We start from the raw sequence: 21,687 nt of genomic DNA, 5'->3' as shown, positions 1-21,687 counted from the left end.
TAAACTACCAATTAAAAATCCTAAATTACATTAAACCTAACACTACAAAAAATAAAAAACTTAAATTACAAATTTAAATAAACCTAATACTACGAAAAAATTTAAAAAAATCTAACATTACAATGTTAGATTTTTTTTTTTCCGGAGTATTAGCTTTATTTAAATTTTTAATTTAGGTTTTTTATTTTTTGTAGTGTTAGGTTTAATGTAATTTAGTATTTTTAATTGGTAGATTATTTAATATTATTAGAATAGTTATGTTAGGTTAATTGATCATTTTTATTTCACAGGTAAGTATTTATTTTGTAACTTTTAATTTAAAGTTAGGTCGGCTGGAGGTTTAGGGGTTAATACTTTATAATAGTGTTGGTGATGTGGGGGTGGAGGTTTAGGGGTTAATAGGTTTATTTTAGTGTCAGTGATGTGGGTGGGCGGCAGATTAGGGGTTATTAGGTGTAATATAGTATTTGCGATGTGGGAGGTTGGTTTATAGGTAAATAGTTTATAGGTGTTAGTGTACTTTGTAACATATTAGTTATGAGTTTGTGAAACATTTTTGTTTCGCAAAATCCATAACTACTGGTCTCAGATTGCGGAATGGCTCAGAGCGGAATAGGCTGTAATGCAAGCATTTTAGCCGGACCGCACAACCTGTAATACGGCGATATGGAAAATCCTGCACTCAAACGTCATTTTTTGAGTGCGGAATGGAAAGTTGCGTAAAGGTTAAAATGCTTGCGGTATAGCTATACCACAGCGACTTGTAATATGCCTTACCTGCCATTCCACACGCAATGGCCAATTTTTCAGCGGTATAGCCATACTGCATCATAACACAAAACTTGTAATCTAGGTGTCAGTTTGTATAGTCAGGTGATCACTATGGTAACAATGAACAGATTGCAAGAAAATAGTTCTTTTATTTCTGTTCTGCACAGTGGGGCTCTCTCCTCTATTATAACCCCCTGTTTGGGCCCATATGTCACATGTGGCTACTCTTGATGACAAATTAGTAAGGTGATAAAAGAAATGGCAGTGGTCACTGGGCCATTTTCAATATTATTTACTAAAATCTAGGCAAAAATTAAACATTTGTTATACTGTTTTTGCTGTAGCTATCTCACATGCCATGAATTATAATATTGTGAATCTGCTGGGCCTGCTGAAAGAACAATATATAATTTGTGTGGGTCACTCACTAAAATGTAACTTACAATGTAGGTAGCAAAAAAATGAAAAATTGGCTCAGCACTGGGGTGAAAAAAAGTTTAGCAGTGAAAGGGTTAATATAACTTTTTTTTTCTTTTTCTAGTGCAACTAATCACAGTTTATAATCCCAAAGAGTGTTGCATTGTTTGTCTCTCATTTAGATGTTTATTATGCTTAAGTATGGTAATGTATTATTCCTGTTATTTAACCTCTTAAGGACATATGACGGAATTTTTCCGTCATAAAACAATTGAGCAAACTGAAAGCTGTGTCCTTAAAGGGTTAAAATCGTAATATAGTCACCGGAGAGTACAACCAATTGAAATTCTCATGCAAAAGATTATTTTGTGTGCAAATATTCTAGGAATTTTTCACATTGGCTTGGACAACTTTAACCATGGTAACCAAAGATGGAGCGAAAAGGAAAGTCAATGTTTTAGGAGCTGGTGGTAAACTTGGAACTGTAAAATTAATCCAGGCAAAAGTCAATTTCTGCTACGGTGAAATAAAGGCTCACAAAAAGGCAATATCGTTCATGTGCTTCAGCCCGAAACATGATACCTTCCTCTTCAGTAAGTCATTATACAAGGCCCACTTATTGTATTTTTTTTGTGTTTTATTTAAATAAAGTTGTTGACATTATTAGGAAAAATTACATATTTTTTGTTTGTTTCTCTTTGTAGCTGGATCCTATGACAACCGAATTATATTATGGGATATTGGTGTTCCTGACGACGAATACAATTTCAGAGCTAGGTATTTACAGATTTAAAAAGTCCAATATTCTTTATTAGAAGTACAGTGCAGATAATGTTTTATTTTTCTATTGTAAGGATGACTTTAGTTAACTTTAGATGGCGCTACAGCTTTACAGCACTGCTTGTAAGTTGCAGTACTTTTATACCTTTAGCAATATAGTGACAGTGTGTATCCTTAATATTGAGAGCTTGGGAAAAGCCTATTCAGCCAAAATATATGAAAATAAGACTTAAATCATATTAAATCAAGTACAGGTAGCCCTCAGTTTACGCCGGGGTTAGGTTCCAGAAGAAATGGTTGTAAATCGAAACTGTTGTAAATTGAAACCCAGTTTATAATGTAAGTCAATGGGAAGTGAGGGAGTTAGGTTCCAGGCCCCTCTTAAAATTGTCATAAGTAACACTTAAAGGGACACTGTACCCAAATGTTTTCTTTTGTAATTCAGAAAGAGCATGCAATTTTAAGCAACTTTCTAATTTACTCCTATTATCAATTTTTCTTCGTTCTCTTGCTATCATTATTTGAAAAAGAAGGCATCTAAACTTTTTTTTGGTTTCAGTACTCTGGACAGCACTTTTTTATTGGTGGATGAATGTATCCACCAATCAGCAAGGACAACCCAGGTTGTTCACCAAAAATGGGCCGGCATCTAAACTTACATTCTTGCATTTCAAATAAAGATACCAAGAGAATGAAGAAAATTTGATAATAGGAGTAAATTAGAAAGTTGCTTAAAATTTCATGTCAATCTGAATCACGAAAGAAAAATTTTGGGTACAGTTTCCCTTTAATACATTATGTTTAAAGCTTTGAAATGAAGACTTTAAATGCTAAACAGCATTATAAACCAAATAAAATAATCACACAACACAGAATATATAATTACCCTAAGTTAAATGAACAAAAACATTTGCTAAACAGCATTATAAACCTAATAAAATAATCACAGAACACAGACTTCACTTGCATTTTTCTATAAACAGTTCTTTCTATGCATTGCAATCTGGACTGATTTATAGGCAGGAAGATCTTGTTCCTTTGAAATCTGCTCGATAGCTCAGGTCTGGTTAAACTGATTAATTTCATCTTGCTTGGTTTTGCTGCAACACAAGCGGACAGCTCCACCTTTAATAAATGCACTGCTTCTCAATGCTTTTCAATAGCAGTCACATGACTGGAAAAAAAGGTTGTTATTCTGAAACGGTGTAAATTGAACCGTTGTAAAACGAGGGCCACCTGTATTTTATATATATGAATATATCAGCAGTCAAGCACAACATTCCAAGAGATCTGCATACCAAATAAATGCGCTAAAAGCATAATTTGCATGACATTGCAGTCTAGGGACATACAACTTGAAAACCCTCTTCTGTTCTCATTTTGCTGTGACCAGTTAGATATACAGTAAATGAGCTTTAACAAACATCAAGGAATCATTTAGAAGAATGTTGCAAGGTTAGAGTTCAGGAATATCTGATATCCTTTCCAACATCTCTGACTGCAGTGTTTAATTTTTAATTTTTTTTAAAAAAATTACTGGAAAAACAAGCAGATAGAATAAATAATAAAAATATAGTCCAAAGTTGTTTTACTCTACACATAATTAAAGTGAAGGTAAACTTTGGTGAATGAAAGCCCATTTTTTAAAAAATACTATTAAAAACAGGGGCACTTTCATTCATCAAAGTTTACAAAGCATCCTTTTTGATTAAAAACTTACTTTTGTTTCTTTTCACAGCCAGAGCAGCTTCCCCCTCCTGGAAATCCTCTCTTCACACGTCAGCCATGACTAATCTGGCTTCCTCCAATCACGGCTTTCCCCCCAGGGTAGTCATTGCCTGAGTCCATGCTGTGATTGGAGTAAGCCGGATATGTCATTGCTGACGTGTGAAGAGAGGATTTCCAGGAGGGGGAAGCTGCTCGGGCTGTGAAAATAAAAAAAGGTAAGTTTTTAATCAAAACGGCTGCTTTGTAAACTTTGATGAATGAAAGTGCTCCTGTTTTTAGTAGTACTTTTAAAAAACTGACTTTCATTCACCAAAGTTTACCTTCACTTTAAAACTTTTTCTGTTACGCAAAACAAATAGTGCTTATAACAGGCTTAAATTAACCATCTGACCACAGAGATTTTGACTACCAGGCAAAACATAGCGGGCAAAGTCTTTATTATTATTATTAGTAAGTGAGCTTTGAGAAACAGCCCTCCTGACTTTCTGTGTGTGTCATACCAGTGCCATATCAGACTTTGAAGCAATTACATTTGATATCTTGTTCCTGCTATTTGTATATTGCATTTATTGTATTCATACATTTTACTTGATATGTTCTTATACATGTCTCATCCATTGTCTCTTAAACTGACATAAAACAGTATTAACGGTATATGCATAATATATAATAGTAATGAAGCACTGCATTACATGAACTCTGCATACATCATGTCCAGGAGAATATACTTTTAGCCTTTTGTCTCCTCTGCTGACACCAATTAGGGACAGATATACATAGGCTACAAAAGTGACCAAACAGCGACTCTTTAGACTGTAGCAGGATGAGACTTCAGTGCCAGAAGTGCATTGGCCCTCCAGAGCTTACTTTAAAGGGACATATAACCCCACATTGTTTCTTCATGATTCAGATAGCTGATTACATTTTCATGCTCTAGCTAGTTTACTTCTATTTTAACATTTTCTTGTTATCCTTTGTTGAAAAGCAGGGAGGTAAGTTCAGGAGCGTGTAGTTTTGCAACAATGTTAGACATTAGCAAGAGCACTAGATGGCAGCACTGTTTCCTGTCATGTAGTGCTTCAGACATGTGCAACCTACCTACCTAGGTATCTCTTCAACAAAAAATTACAAGAGAACTAAGCAAATTTGATAATATAAGTAAATTGTAAACTTTTTTAAGAGAGTATAATCTATCAGAATCATGAAAGAAAAATGCTGGGTTTCATTTCCCTTTAACTTAGTATTTTACCCTGTGTAAAAACAGTTATGCGCTACAACAGTGCAATAAGAACATGCAGTAGCATTGTATGATTGATTCTTTAGTAGTTCAGTTAGTGCATGCAGCTTCAAGAGAGATATTTCAAGACCTATTTTTATCAAATTTACTTTGTATCCTTTGTTGAAAAAAAACATACCTAGATATGCTGATGAGCAACAGTACATTACTGGAAGCGAATTGTTAAATTATAACTACACTCTCATTAGATCTCCAGATGTGTTAAGCTAAGTTTCAGACATGCATTGCTGCTCTGAAGCTAATTTTACCTATGTGTTTAGCCCCTTTGCTGTGCAATAATAAAATGCTCACACTTATCAGACATTAGAGCATTTTTTTGCACTTTAATGTCCCTTGTTTTATTCATATATATTTGAGAGTCAGTGATAACAGAAAAAGAAAAAACATTTTTAACTGCCCAACCCCAAGGTGGCAACTCTATATCTTATCTCCAAAATACATAAAAATCAGTCAAACCCCCCAGGAAGACCGATAATGTCTGGAATTGGGTGTCTAACAGAGAAAGCCAGCCAGTATGTGGATTATCGATTAAGATCGTTTGTGCATGATTTACCGTCCTATGTACAGGACACCGTGGAAGTTTTACAAAAATTGGATAACATCTACATTGAAGAAAACACTTGGCTGGTCACAACAGATGTGGAAGCACTGTATACCTCTATAGAGCATAACAAGGGGATACAGGCAGTTAAATACTTTTTAGATCGGAAATCTGAAGAAAATGAATCACACAATGAATTCATTATTAATTTATTGAAGTTCATCTTACAGTACAATTTTTCACTTTTGAGAACAAGTTCTTTTTACAAACAAGAGGAACGGCCATGGGGTTGGCATGTGCCCCTACTTATGCCAATTTGTTTTTGGGATGGTGGGAGGCGGAACATGTATTTACAGAACCCAACACTGAGTTTACAGATAAGATACCCCTGTGGCTTAGATTCATTGACGATATCCTATTTATTTGGGAAGGAAGTCAGGAGAAATTGTCTGATTTTTTAAATATATTAAACAAAAATTATTTAAATATTCGAGTAACATCTGAATCAAGTAAAAAAGAAATTACTTTTCTAGATCTTAAAATTATAAAAGAACAAAATGGAAGAATCACAGCAGATTTGTATAGGAATAAAACAGCGACTAACAGTCTGTTACACCAATCAAGTGCCCACGCACCAGGAACCATACGTGGCCAACCAACAGGAGAATTTTTAAGGATACAGCGTAACTGTACAGACTTAAGCACCTTCAAAGAGAGAGAAACAGAACTGGAAGGAAGACTGATAAAGAGAGGGTACAGTAAAGCAAGCATTAAAAAAAGCTAAATCTAGAGCTTTTCAAACTAACAGGAGGGAACTACTAACAAAGAAGATAGAAGACTATAAAATAAGACTAATTCTCACTTACAGTTCACAAACTCCACAAATAAGTGAATTAATAAACAAATACTGGCACATTCTACTGTCGGATCCGATACTCAAAACCCAATTAGGGGAAAGACCAGAAATCGGATACAGACGCTCTAGAAACATAAAGGACATGGTGACACAGAGTTACTTTAGCAAGAACAAAACAAAGACATCATTCACACCTGGTTCATTTAAATGTGGAACTTGTTCCTGCCAATACATTAAAAAAACCAACACAGTAACTGACAGATTTGGACATACTCACTCTATCAACAGATATATAAGCTTCAACACTCAGGGAGTAATATATGTACTGCAATGTACATGTCAGAAGTATTATATTGGCATGACGACTCGAAAAATAAGAGTAAGATTGATGGACCACTTGAGGAATATCAAAAATGCCCAAAAGGATACAGCTGACGGCAAAACTATTACAAATGTAGCATCCCATTTTATGTTACAACACAATTCGAACCCTAAACACCTACAATGTTGTGGGATAGAACAAATTACTCTGGGCATTAGAGGGCGAGATCTGGAAAAGGCCCTTCTAAAAGCAGAGAGTAAATGGATATATCTGTTGAATTCTGTACATCCAAGCAACAATTATGTGTTTCTATGAATCTTGTGAAGAGAGAACCTAAACAAGGTCAAATTTGCATGGTTATGAAGTAAAGCATGCAGGTTTATCTAAGTACGAACTGGTTACAGAAAGTAGGATGTAAGATGAAATTGCAGACTATGAAAAGATACATATTTGAAAAAATATGTCATAAAAATCCCAAAAATGGCAACATAACAGTGAGGTGGTTTGGAAACCCTAAAATGAGCTATACATAAATGACAATAAACACTTTGGAGAACAGCACAAGAATCACAGGGGGATATAAACACACTTATTTATTAGAGTTAACGTATACAAATACGAGCTAATAATTCCAACAAGGGACACAATGTACCCAAACACAACAAAGATCACATCGCAACATAAGTTTAATATAAGGCTTGAATCACAACACTCCAACAAGAGTCACATTCAAAGTCACTATCTTAATACTTCACACACAGGGAAAGTATATTATATCAATGAGAGTAAGGGAATCTTGAGTATGAAGCCCACAAAGGAATAGGGGTGACACACAAGGTAGTGAGTTAATTATGGTCACTTTAACAACATATATTCGTTAGCTATGTCGCTTTTTGTCACTTTCAGTAAGCGCGTATCGCAACATTCAGAGGTCATGGATATCACACCAAGTAATCACACAGTGGAATAGTTAATTTTACTCTCCATTATTTTACAAATTTTTTTATATTTTATACACAACCAGTATTTGTTAGTTTCCATATATGTCATTCTATTTTCAAAACAAAACTTTAACTTAACTAATCACAATTATGTACATAATCATATTCACAGGAGTAGCTAGTTATCACTTATTCAAGGATCGCTACTGTAATTACACTTGTATCAGGAATATGCAAATTTAATTATCATCCAAACCAAAATCATAATAAATTAGTTTAAATATCAGTCAAAACCTTGAAAACTGACCTTAAACGCGAATTAGAGAAATGCCTATGTGGATTCTGGCAAAAATATAAACACATAATAAAACAATTTCAATTCAAATATGACATGATGAAAGATTCATAAAAACACTCACAATGTATAGCAATTACGATGTCCACCATAAGAACATAAGTAATTCATTAAGTTGGAAATGAACAACACTAACTAAACAATGAGAAGATATTAGTTACTTATATTAGTCACTGTGTATTAATTAAAGTAGACTAGTTACAGACATTGCTTAATCTTATGATCACTGTTGTGGCTGATACCATATGCTAGCCAAACATTAACTAGTTGAATTACACACAACATTTGTTATAGCGGTAACGCATGGCTGTGGTCTAGTATTATCATGGTGGCAAGTATATAGTATATGAACAGTCACTAAATGAAACGCATATAATTTACACAATCACAACATATAAGTCTGCCAAGGCCCAACCGCAGGTTAAGGTGTTGGAATCACATTATTTTAGACCACTTAAACATTAGATTGTTTATATAAAGGATCCAATAAGAATAGGACATATGATTTAAAACAACTTTATTTATCTCAAATACAAAACATTATTATAAAGGTCCATCTACTTGGATAAACTTCTTGTAACAATTTAATGAGACCATTTGGGTATTGAATATTAATGAATGTGTGCCATATAACCTTAACTGATATAGTTACTGTTGCAAATGTTGACAAATAATTACTGTGTTGCCAATGTGATTATTGAAACATAACACAACATTTTGGAACTCATGCGGCTCAATCACATATTACTTGTACTTACATGAAGTCAAGACAAGCACATGACTCATGAACCAATATACATGTGAGATTGCATTTACATAATTATTTACTTTGTATCAGTAACAGACGCCCCACTTACAGCCATATTCGAACATACAGTGTAAACATTTAATAAATCCCTGACTACGTGTGTTGCCTGATATAATAAGGACACGATATAGGCCAGATAGCGATTAATTCAGGGACACGTTTATACCTCTGCACTAACATTTCCTTGTGATATTTGATTTTAAATTTTTGTCACCCATATTTTAAGAGTAAAAATAAAGGTTATATTTTATTTTATCCTGCTTTAATACTAGTCTGGGCACAGAGTGCTGACAAAGCATTTTCTTTTTTTGGAATCTCTTTCCAAAGTTGTTTTGTTTGTTTTCCAGTCAGTTGCTGACACTTGACACAACATCTACGCCTTTGAGAATGTGTCCAGTCCCTGCTTATCCAGATGAGTACCTGTTAGCTGCTTGTGATAAAGGCTGCTTCTTGTATGACATCAAACTCAACAAGCAACAAGGAAGACGGTAATACCCCAAGCTTATCATAATAACCAAATGTTTTTAAACCACTAACTGTTGATATCAGGGCAGGTATCCAAATAAATGTATAAGTATTTGGGATGTGGAAAAAACAAGATACTTTTACAGAAGAAGCACTGAAATTAGTGTGTAAATGTAATTAGTGTAAATAGCTTAAAATGACTGAACGGTTAAATTACTATGTTGCAGTTTCAGCATTCAAAGTGTCTATAATAATCAACTAGAACACGTATTACCCTAGCATCAGATGGCGTTTATCCGTTTACGTAAAGGACCTGTAAATGCAGTAGATTTGCACAATCAATAAATGTATGATAAAAAGACAATGCAATAGCACTTAGTCTGAATTTCAACTGAGTAGTAGATTTTTTTTTTCTGACAAATTTCAAAGTTATGAGTATTTCCACTCCCTTTGTATCATGTGACAGCCATCAGCCAATCACAAATGCATATACGTAAATTCTGTAAATTTTTGCACATGCTCAGCAGGAGCCAGTGACTGCACATTTTGTTAATTGAAACAAATTGGAAAGTTGTTTAAAATTGCTGCTCATTAAAGTTTAATTTTGACTTGAGTGTCCCTGAAATGTTTTGCTTTTTAATTGGTCAGATCTCATGTGGCAGAATTCAATTTCCCAATTTACAAGAAAGAGAATAAGGAGGCTGACTATCACGTTATAGATGGAATGGCTTTCCTAAATGAGGACATAGTAGGTGAGTTTGTGTATACAGAATTTTTATTAATGCAAATGTTGATGTTATAAAGAATGTGTGTAATGAAAGTTAGAAATTAAGCATGAAAAGCAAGACATTTTCAAATTCTGCATATTTAGACGCATGATAGATTTTTCTTTTAGTTTGTCTCATTAGGTATAGCACTACCAGTGCACTGAGTATGCATTTATCATATTCCCTCATTCTTAATTGGTTATGTTTAAAAATGTAATTTTTGTTGAAAAATCTTATTTTAAAGTGCTTTCATCTTTTATTTAAAATCTGTCTAGGTGCCTTTAAACATAAACTTCTTATTTTTTGAATTTATGTCTTTTTTTTCCATGACAGCTTCTAAAAGCTCAATGCAAGGATCTATATACCTGTGGAGTTTTGAGAAGTCTTATAAAGGCCAGAAGTCAAAAAATAGGAAAAATTATGATGCAGTTATTCTCACTGAGCTGAATTGGTCAGATACTGAAGAACCTTATATAACACTCACTACCTGTTTAGGTAATTTTCATACATATAATTTCTATTTTTGTGTATAATATTATGGAAGGAAATACATACATTTATTGCTTAAAACAGCTTCCTAACAAATGATCTTCCCTACAAAATTCCTTTATGGGGTATGCCGTGGACAAAAAGTATATTTAACCCCTTGCGCTATTTGGACATCCAACACAGAGGCTCATGCCACAGCCCCTACTGTCAGCTTAGACAGCAGAGACTGCAGCTGAGGGCAGAAAGCATCTACCTTTATGTGGTTAGGAAGAACTGATCTTGCTCCCTTACCATATGAAGCAAGATCGCTGATCGTTACAGAGAGTGTTACTTTCTGTAATAATCATTGTTGGTGCAGAGCGGGAGGGAATGAGAAAGGTGGGTAGATCGGCTCAGCGGAGGAGGAGATGGCAAGGTTCCCTACGCTACAGAAAAATGTGAGGTCGGGAAGAGGGAGGAATGGAACCATACACTAGGACCCTACACTTCAGAAAGAAGGGATCGGGGAGGGGGCCGCTACACTAAAAAAACAAAAACAAAGAGGTTTGTTACTGGCATATTGTCAGTAGCAAATATAGCAGTGGGAGTCCGAAGAGTAAGAGAGCTGTTGCGGGGGGAAATCAGATAGATGGAAGGGTGAGGAGGGCCCCCTACTTTACAGGAAAAAAAAGCCCTTATACTAAGATGGTGGTGAATAGTGTGAGGGGAGAGCTGTTTTGGAGGAATCGGGTAGGGATCGGGGTGGGAGGGTAATCTATACATTAAAGGAAAACTTAACCTCATAAACTAACTGATTAACCCCTTCACTGCCGGGAATTTCAGAATTGTGGTAAGCATCTGCAATTAGCGGCCTTCTAATTTCCAAAAAACAATGGCAAAGCCACGCATTTCTGCTGTTTCTAAACAAAGAGGATCTCAGAAAAGCTTTTACATCCTATTGTTTTATGACTCCGGTAGTTGTGTGTAAATAAATTCAATGAGAAACCAAAAGTTTGCAAAAAAGTTAATACTTTTTTTTTATTTGATCGTATTTGGCGGTCAAATAGTGGCATCAAATATTCAAAATAAGCCTAGATCATAATCTTTGGTTGTCTACTTTAAAAATAGATCGTATTCCTTAAAGCTGATTTTAGGTGCCTAATAGCAAAATAAAATAAAGGATAATTATGTTAAAAAAATTGATAGAGAACCCTGCCTGTAATTTGTCATTTGATGTACAGAACCTTTATCAAATCCCTTAGTTTAAGCCGTGTTATTCATTATTGCCCTGTTTGCATATAACTGGGTGTTTAACCCCTGCAAAAGTTTTAATCCAATAGTTAAAGTCTGCTCGAGAGCACCAATGCACTACTGGGACCTAGATTGTGATTGGTTGCTATGCAGCGGTGCCTCTTGGCTTATCGGATATGTTCACCTAGGTGCTAGTAATGTGCTGCTGCTCTGGAGATAACTTTACCTATGTTAAACACACAGATAATAGCAATATATTGCTTTAATCTCTTTCTGCCGGTACTAATTTGTTACATCAGAACAAAAGTTCAGATGTAAACAAATAAATAAATAAATTAAATCACGCGATCGTACATGCAATCACGTGTTTTAAATGATGGGATCGGGTCTGGGGGAGTGCCTATGATGCTAGGCATGCCCTCCATTCCGCAATCCCAGTTAGGAAGCTGTAGCTGCTTCAGTAAAGCAGAACAGCTAGGACGTTCCATTCCACGGCTCTAAAGCCCAGCGGGGTTAGGACGGCATGGAACGTCCTAATGGCGTTAAGGGGTTAACACACAAATCCAGGAAGCAAGGTTGTCATTGTCACAAGAAATAACTATTATTAGTGGCTTGTGAGTTATGCCAAGAGCTATATTCTGTCTATTTGTTTTATTCTCAAAAAATTGTTTTTTCCTCAGAGAGATGCTGTGTGTTCTGTGGTGATGAAGCTGGAAAAGTTTGGATATATGATCTTGATTCCTGCAAAGCCGAAATTATTAAAGGAATTGCATCCAATGGGTTAAAAGAACCAACAAAGGTACTCCACCATATTTTTAAATGCTTATTGTATTTTTATAAAAATTTTATTCAGTCAATTTTATTTGTTCCTGTTACTCACCTAAGGGAGCTTTTCAGCAAATACTATTTAACTAATGCTCTGTTATGCTACACCTGACTATCGCCTAGATTTAGAGTTTGGCGTTAGCCGTCAAAACCAGCGTTAGAGGCTCCTAACGCTGGTTTTTACCGCCCGCTGGTATTTGGAGTCAGTCAGGAAAGGGTCTAACGCTCACTTTCCAGCCGCGACTTTTCCATACCGCAGATCCCCCTACGCCATTTGCGTAGCCTATCTTTTCAATGGGATCTTTCTAACGCCGGTATTTAGAGTCTTGGCTGAAGTGAGCGTTAGAAATCTAACGACAAAACTCCAGCCGCAGAAAAAAAACAGGAGTTAAGAGCTTTTTGGGCTAACGCCGGTTCATAAAGCTCTTAACTACTGTGCTCTAAATTACACTAACACCCATAAACTACCTATGTACCCCTAAACCGAGGCCCCCCCACATCGCCGCCACTCGATTAATTTTTTTTAACCCCTAATCTGCCGACCGCACACCGCTGCCACCTACGTTATACTTATGTACCCCTAATCTGCTGCCCCTAACACTGCCGACCCCTATATTATATTTATTAACCCCTAATCTGCCCCCCACAACGTCGCCGCCAGCTACCTACAATAATTAACCCCTAATCTGCCGACCGCACCTCACCGCTACTATAATAAAGTTATTAACCCCTAATCCGCCTCACTCCCGCCTCAATAACCCTATAAGAAATAGTATTAACCCCTAATCTGCCCTCCCTAACATCGCCGACACCTAACTTCAATTATTAACCCCTAATCTGCCGACCGGATCTCGCCGCTACTCTAATAAATGGATTAACCCCTAAAGCTAAGTCTAACCCTAACACTAACACCCCCCTAAGTTAAATATAATTTAAATCTAACTAAATAAATTAACTCTTATTAAATAAATTATTCCTATTTAAAGCTAAATACTTACCTGTAAAATAAACCCTAATATAGCTACAATATAACAAATAATTATATTGTAGCTATTTTAGGATTAATATTTATTTTACAGGCAACTTTGTATTTATTTTAACCAGGTACAATAGCTATTAAATAGTTAAGAACTATTTAATAGCTAAAATAGTTAAAATAATTACAAAATTACCTGTAAAATAAATCCTAACCTAAGTTACAATTAAACCTAACACTACACTATCAATAAATTAATTACATACAATACCTACAAATAACTACAATTAAATAAACTAACTAAAGTACAAAAAATAAAAAAGAACTGTTACAAAAAATAAAAAAATATTTACAAACATTAGAAAAATATTACAACAATTTTAAACTAATTACACCTACTCTAAGCCCCCTAATAAAATAACAAAGCCCCCCAAAATAAAAAAATGCCCTACCCTATTCTAAATTTAAAAAGTTCAAAGCTCTTTTACCTTACCAGCCCTGAAAAGGGCCATTTTTCGTGGCATGCCCCAAAGAATTCAGCTCTTTTGCCTGTAAAAAAACACATACAATACCCCCCCCCCAACATTACAACCCACCACCCACATACCCCTAATCTAACCCAAACCCCCCTTAAATAAACCTAACACTAAGCCCCTGAAGATCTTCCTACCTTATCTTCACCATGCCAGGTTCACCGATCCGTCCTCCGAAGTCTTCATCCAAGCCCAAGCGGGGGCTGGCGATCCATAATCCGGCTGAAGTCTTCTATCAAGCGGCGGCTGAAGAGGTCCAGAAGAGGCTCCAAAGTCTTCATCCTATCCGGGAAGAAGAGGAGATCCGGACCGGCAACCATCTTGATTCAAGCGGCATCTTCTATCTTCATCCGATGACGAACGGCTCCATCTTTAAGACCTCCAGCGCGGATCCGTCCTCTTCTTCCGACGTCCAACTGAAGAATGAAGGTTCCTTTAAGGGACGTCATCCAAGATGGCGTCCCTCGATTCCGATTGGCTGATAGGATTCTATCAGCCAATCGGAATTAAGGTAGGAAAATTCTGATTGGCTGATGGAATCAGCCAATCAGATTCAAGTTCAATCCGATTGGCTGATTGGATCAGCCAATCAGATTGAGTTCGCATTCTATTGGCTGATCGGAACAGCCAATAGAATGCGAGCTTAATCTGATTGGCTGATCCAATCAGCCAATCGGATTGAACTTGAATCTGATTGGCTGATTCCATCAGCCAATCAGAATCTTCCTACCTTAATTCCGATTGGCTGATAGAATCCTATCAGCCAATCGGAATTCGAGGGACGCCATCTTGGATGACGTCCCTTAAAGGAACCTTCATTCTTCAGTTGGACGTCGGAAGAAAAGGACGGATCCGCGCTGGAGGTCTTCAAGATGGAGCCGTTCGTCATCGGATGAAGATAGAAGATGCCGCTTGGATCAAGATGGTTGCCGGTCCGGATCTCCTCTTCTTCCCGGATAGGATGAAGACTTTGGAGCCTCTTCTGGACCTCTTCAGCCGCCGCTTGATAGAAGACTTCAGCCGGATTATGGATCGCCAGCCCCCGCTTGGGCTTGGATGAAGACTTTGGAGGACGGATCGGTGAACCTGGCATGGTGAAGATAAGATAGGAAGATCTTCAGGGGCTTAGTGTTAGGTTTATTTAAGGGGGGTTTGGGTTAGATTAGGGGTATGTGGGTGGTGGGTTGTAATGTTGGGGGGGGGGGTATTGTATGGGTTTTTTTACAGGCAAAAGAGCTGAATTATTTGGGGCATGCCCCGCAAATGGCCCTTTTCAGGGCTGGTAAGGTAAAAGAGCTTTGAACTCTTTTAATTTAGAATAGGGTAGGGCATTTTTTTATTTGGGGGGTCTTTGTTATTTTATTAGGGGGCTTAGAGTAGGTGTAATTAGTTTAAAATTGTTGTAATATTTTTCTAATGTTTGTAAATATTTTTTTATTTTTTGTAACTTAGTTCTTTTTTATTTTTTGTACTTTAGTTAGTTTATTTAATTGTAGTTATTTGTAGGTATTGTATGTAATTAATTTATTGATAGTGTAGTGTTAGGTTTAATTGTAGATAATTGTAGGTATTTTATTTAAGTAATTTATTGATAGTGTAGTGTTAGGTTTAATTGTAACTTAGGTTAGGATTTATTTTACAGGTAATTTTGTAATTATTTTAACTATTTTAGCTATTAAATAGTTCTTAACTATTTATTAGCTATTGTACCTGGTTAAAATAAATACAAAGTTGCCTGTAAAATAAATATTAATCCTAAAATAGCTACAATATAATTATTCGTTATATTGTAGCTATATTAGGGTTTATTTTACAGGTAAGTATTTATCTTTAAATAGGAATAATTTATTTAATAAGAGTTAATTTATTTTGTTAGATTTAAATTATATTTAATTTAGGGGGGTGTTAGTGTTAGGGGTTAATCCATTCATTAGAGTAGCGGCGAGATCCGGTCGGCAGATTAGGGGTTAATACTTGAAGTTAGGTGTCGGCGATGTTAGGGAGGGCAGATTAGGGGTTAATACTATTTCTTATAGGGTTATTGAGGCGGGAGTGAGGCGGATTAGGGGTTAATAACTTTATTATAGTAGCGGTGAGGTGCGGTCAGCAGATTAGGGTTTTATTATTGTAGGTAGCTGGCGGCGACGTTGTGGGGGGCAGATTAGAGGTTAATAAATATAATATAGGGGTCGGCGGTGTTAGGAGCAGCAGATTAAGAGTACATAGGGATAACGTAGGTTGCGGCGGTGTACGGAGCGGCAGATTAGGGGTTAATAATAAAATGCAGGGGTCAGCGATAGCGGCGGCGGCAGAATAGGGGTTAAGTGTAAGGTTAGGGGTGTTTAGACTCGGGGTTCATGTTAGGGTGTTAGGTGTGGACTTAGGAAGTGTTTCCCCATAGGAAACAATGGGGCTGCGTTAGGAGCTGAATGCTGCTTTTTTGCAGGTGTTAGGTTTTTTTTTCAGCTCAAACTGCCCCATTGTTTCCTATGGGGGAATCGTGCACGAGCACGTTTTTGAAGCTGGCCGCGTCCGTAAGCACCGCTGGTATCGAGAGTTGCAGTTGCGGTAAATATGCTATACGCTCCTTTTTTGGAGCCTAACGCAGCCCTTCTGTGAACTCTAAATACCAGCTGTATTTAAAAGGTGCGGCCAGAAAAAAGCACGCGTAGCTAACGCACCCCTTTGGCCGCAAAACTCTAAATCTAGGCGTATGATTCTTTAATATCAACATTTTTGTTGAGGTAAAAACCTTTAAAAGTCTAAGCTCCAAGTCATTCAGGTGTTTCTGCTACATCCATAAGTCTCAACAAAGGTGTCAATGCACTGTGAGGCGTCAAAGCCCTTTGCTGTAAGTAAAAAGGAATATGAAACCCACATTTTTTTATTTCATGATTTGTAGAGAGCATGCAATTTTTAACAACTTTCCAATTTACTTCTATTAACAAATTTGATCCGTTCTCATGATATCCTTTGTTAAAAAGAAAACCTTGGTAGACCCAGCTGGCGGCACACACATGCCTTATGTTATTGGTTCACCCACGTGCATTGCTATTTCTTGAACAAAGGATACTAAGAGAATAAAGCAAATTAGGGAATAGACATTAATTGGAAAGTTGTTTAAAATTGTATTCTCAATCTGAATCATGAAAAAATGTGGGTTTCATGACCTTTTAAGGTAAAAATATATTTGTGTAATGTGGATGATGAGGTACTTAATGGATGAGTCCTGATATAGATCATATCTTACATTATGCATAAACGTATAGTATCTTATTGTGCATAAAGTCTTACATGTGTTACAAAAAACTCTTAGGAATTGACTCTAAGGTTGTTATTGTGGTAGTCAGCCATGACCTCTTCCCCAATGTGCTGTAGAGGGGTATGGCTGTTGCCCTCTGTCTAGCACAGTACACTGTAATTCTACTACACGAGATGTGTAAATGTAGATCTCTGTATGTTTTGTCAGCTATAGTGATATGATCTAATGAGTAATGGACAATAATTTGAAAGTTTTCTTCTCCTTTGTGGTAAATCTTAAAGGGACAGTCAAGTATAAATTAAACTTTCATTATTCAGATAGGACTTTTAATTTTAATCGACTTTCCAATTTACTTTTATCATCAAATTTGCTTTTTTCTCTTGGTATTCTTAGTTTAAACTAAACATAGGTAGGCTCATATGCTAATTTCTAAGCCTTTGAGGGCTGCTTCTTATCACATGCTTTTTAAATCTCTTTTCAACACAAAGAGACAGAAAGTACACGTGGGCTATATAGATAACACTGTGTTCAGGCACAGGGGGTTATTTAAGATTTAGCACAAAACAATGCTACATTTAAGACAATAGATAATAAACAATCACAGTCGTGATCAGGGGGCTGGAAGAAGGTTCCTAGATACAAGGTAATCACAGAGGTAAAAAGTGTATTAATATAACTGTGTTGGTTGTGCAAAACTGGGGAATGAGTAATAAAGGGATTATCTATCTTTTAAAACAATAACAATTCTATCGTTGACTGTCCCTTTAAACTAATGATAAATCCTATTGTTTTAAAAAAACGCTAGGATTTACCAGCACTAAAAAAATAAATGGGACCTTCAGTCATTAGTTTTAAAAAAAGGTATGTTAAAAGTATGTTTCTTCTGTTATGTGTGATCAGTCCACGGGTCATCATTACTTCTGGGATATAACTCCTCCCCAACAGGAAATGCAAGAGGATTCACCCAGCAGAGCTGCATATAGCTCCTCCCCTCTACGTCACTCCCAGTCATTCTCTTGCACCCAACGACTAGATAGGATGTGTAAGAGGACTATGGTGATTATTCTTAGTTTTTATGACTTCAATCAAAAGTTTGTTATTTTACAATGACACCGGAGTGTGTTATTGCCTCTCTGGCAGAGTTTGAAGAAGAATCTACCAGAGTTTTACTATGATTTTAGCCGGAGTAGTTAAGATCATATTGCTGTTCTCGGCCATCTGAGGAGAGGTAAAAACTTCAGATCAGGGGACAGCGGGCAGATGAATCTGCATAGAGGTATGTAGCAGTTTTTATTTTCTGACAATGGAATTGATGAGAAAATCCTGCCATACCGATATAATGTCATGTATGTATACTTTGCACTTCAGTATTCTGGGAATGGTACTTCACTGGAATTACTCTGTAAAAAGTACATAAGAATTTTTTTATATGTATTGATTATGTTAAACGTTTTTGCTGGAATGTAGAATCGTTTACATTTAGTGAGGTACTGAGTGAATAAATGTTTGGGCTATTTTTCCACTTGGCAGTTGCTTATTCTAATTATGACAGTTTTCGTTTCTCCCTCACTGCTGTGTGTGAGGGGGAGGGGCCGTTTTTGGCGCTCTTTGCTACGCATCAAAATTTCCAGTCAGTTGCTCATTGTATTTCCTGCATGATCCGGTTCATCTCTACAGAACTCAGGGGTCTTCAAAACTTCTTTTGAGGGAGGTAGATTCTCTCAGCAGAGCTGTGAGAATTATATATTGACTGTGATAAAAAACGTTACTCTGTAATTTAATTAATTTTGCTTTGCTAATGGGAAACCTTTGCTAAAGTTGTGTTGTTTACAAGGATTGATGCTATAACTGTTTTTCAGTTTATTATTTCAACTGTCATTAATCGTTTAGTGTTTCTTTGAGGCACAGTACGTTTTTATTAAATAAAATTGTAGCCAAGTTGCAAGTTTATTTGCTAGTGTGTTGAACATGTCTGATTCAGAGGAAGATACCTGTGTCATTTGTTCCAATGCCAAGGTGGAGCCCAATAGAAATTTATGTACTAACTGTATTGATGCTACTTTAAATAAAAGCCAATCTGTACAAATTGAACAAATTTCACCTAACAGCGAGGGGAGAGTTATGCCGACTAACTCGCCTCACGTGTCAGTACCTGCATCTCCCGCTCGGGAGGTGCGTGATATTGTGGCGCCCAGTACATCTGGGCGGCCATTACAGATAACATTACAAGATATGGCTACTGTTATGACTGAAGTTTTGGCTAAATTACCAGAACTAAGAGGCAAGCGTGATCACTCTGGGGTGAGAACAGAGTGCGCTGATAATACTAGGGCCATGTCTGATACTGCGTCACAGCTTGCAGAGCATGAGGACGGAGAGCTTCATTCTGTGGGTGACGGTTCTGATCCAAACAGATTGGATTCAGATATTTCAAATTTTAAATTTAAATTGGAGAACCTCCGTGTATTACTAGGGGAGGTTTTAGCGGCTCTGAATGATTGTAACACAGTTGCAATACCAGAGAAAATGTGTAGGTTGGATAAATATTTTGCGGTACCGGCGAGTACTGATGTTTTTCCTATACCTAAGAGACTTACTGAAATTGTTACTAAGGAGTGGGATAGACCCGGTGTGCCGTTCTCACCCCCTCCAATATTTAGAAAAATGTTTCCAATAGACGCCACCACACGGGACTTATGGCAAACGGTCCCTAAGGTGGAGGGAGCAGTGTCTACCTTAGCTAAGCGTACCACTATCCCGGTTGAGGATAGCTGTGCTTTTTCAGATCCAATGGATAAAAAACTAGAGGGTTACCTTAAGAAAATGTTTGTTCAACAAGGTTTTATATTGCAACCCCTTGCATGCATCGCGCCGGTCACGGCTGCTGCAGCATTCTGGATTGAATCTCTGGAAGAGAACATTAGTTCAGCTACGCTGGACGAGATTACGGACAGGTTTAGAGTCCTTAAACTAGCTAATTCTTTCATTTCGGAAGCCGTAGTACATTTAACCAAACTTACGGCTAAGAATTCAGGATTCGCCATTCAGGCACGCAGAGCACTGTGGCTAAAATCCTGGTCAGCTGATGTTACTTCTAAATCTAAATTGCTTAATATACCTTTCAAGGGACAGACCTTATTCGGGCCCGGGTTGAAGGAGATTATCGCTGACATTACAGGAGGTAAAGGCCATGCCCTGCCTCAGGACAAAGCCAAAGCTAAGACTAGACAGTCTAATTTTCGTTCCTTTCGTAATTTCAAAGCAGGAGCAGCATCAACTTCCTCTGCACCAAAACAGGAAGGAGCTGTTGCTCGTTACAGACAAGGCTGGAGACCTAATCAGTCCTGGAACAAGGGCAAGCAGGCCAGGAAACCTGCTGCTGCCCCTAAGACAGCATGAATCGAGGGCCCCCGATCCGGGACCGGATCTGGTGGGGGGCAGACTTTCTCTCTTCACCCAGGCTTGGGCAAGAGATGTTCAGGATCCCTGGGCGCTAGAGATCATATCTCAGGGATACCTTCTGGACTTCAAATTCTCTCCCCCAAGAGGGAGATTTCATCTGTCAAGGTTGTCAACAAAACAAATAAAGAAAGAGGCGTTTCTACGCTGCGTACAAGATCTTTTATTAATGGGAGTGATCCATCCGGTTCCGCGGTCGGAACAAGGACAAGGGTTTTACTCAAATCTGTTTGTAGTTTCCAAAAAAGAGGGAACTTTCAGGCCAATCTTGGATTTAAAGATCCTAAACAAATTCCTAAGAGTTCCATCGTTCAAAATGGAAACTATTCGGACAATTTTACCCATGATCCAAAAAGGTCAGTACATGACCACAGTGGATTTAAAGGATGCTTACCTTCACATACCGATCCACAAGGATCATTACCGGTATCTAAGGTTTGCCTTTCTAGACAGGCATTACCAATTTGTAGCTCTTCCATTCGGATTGGCTACGGCTCCAAGAATCTTCACAAAGGTTCTGGGTACTCTTCTAGCGGTCCTAAGACCGCGAGGAATTTCGGTAGCTCCATACCTGGACGACATTCTGATACAAGCTCCAAGCTTTCAAACTGCCAAGTCTCATACAGAGTTAGTACTGGCATTTCTAAGGTCGCATGGATGGAAGGTGAACGAAAAGAAGAGTTCTCTCTTTCCACTCACAAGAGTTCCCTTCTTGGGGACTCTGATAGATTCTGTAGAAATGAAGATTTACCTGACAGAAGACAGGTTAACAAAGCTTCAAAATGTATGCCGTGTCCTTCATTCCATTCAACACCCGTCAGTAGCTCAATGCATGGAGGTGATCGGCTTAATGGTAGCGGCAATG

General features: G+C 37.2%; 1 protein-coding gene across 1 annotated transcript in view; it reads left to right on the top strand.

The window, feature by feature from the left end:
* The window catches only part of LRWD1 (leucine rich repeats and WD repeat domain containing 1), a 44,775-nt gene that overhangs the window by 20,165 nt on the left and 2,923 nt on the right, over nucleotides 1-21,687 (top strand). The window contains exons 10-15 of the mRNA XM_053704597.1: nucleotides 1,574-1,781; nucleotides 1,893-1,965; nucleotides 9,164-9,304; nucleotides 9,930-10,033; nucleotides 10,382-10,543; nucleotides 12,448-12,566. Of these exons, the coding sequence (XP_053560572.1) occupies nucleotides 1,574-1,781; nucleotides 1,893-1,965; nucleotides 9,164-9,304; nucleotides 9,930-10,033; nucleotides 10,382-10,543; nucleotides 12,448-12,566 (807 nt within the window). The remainder of the gene's footprint in view (nucleotides 1-1,573; nucleotides 1,782-1,892; nucleotides 1,966-9,163; nucleotides 9,305-9,929; nucleotides 10,034-10,381; nucleotides 10,544-12,447; nucleotides 12,567-21,687) is intronic.

This window comes from Bombina bombina, chromosome 3 (genome assembly GCF_027579735.1).
Source record: "Bombina bombina isolate aBomBom1 chromosome 3, aBomBom1.pri, whole genome shotgun sequence".
In the NCBI taxonomy this organism is placed as follows: Eukaryota; Metazoa; Chordata; class Amphibia; order Anura; family Bombinatoridae; genus Bombina; species Bombina bombina.
Note: the sequence above shows the minus strand (reverse complement) of the source record. Positions and strands in the feature narration are given on the sequence as shown.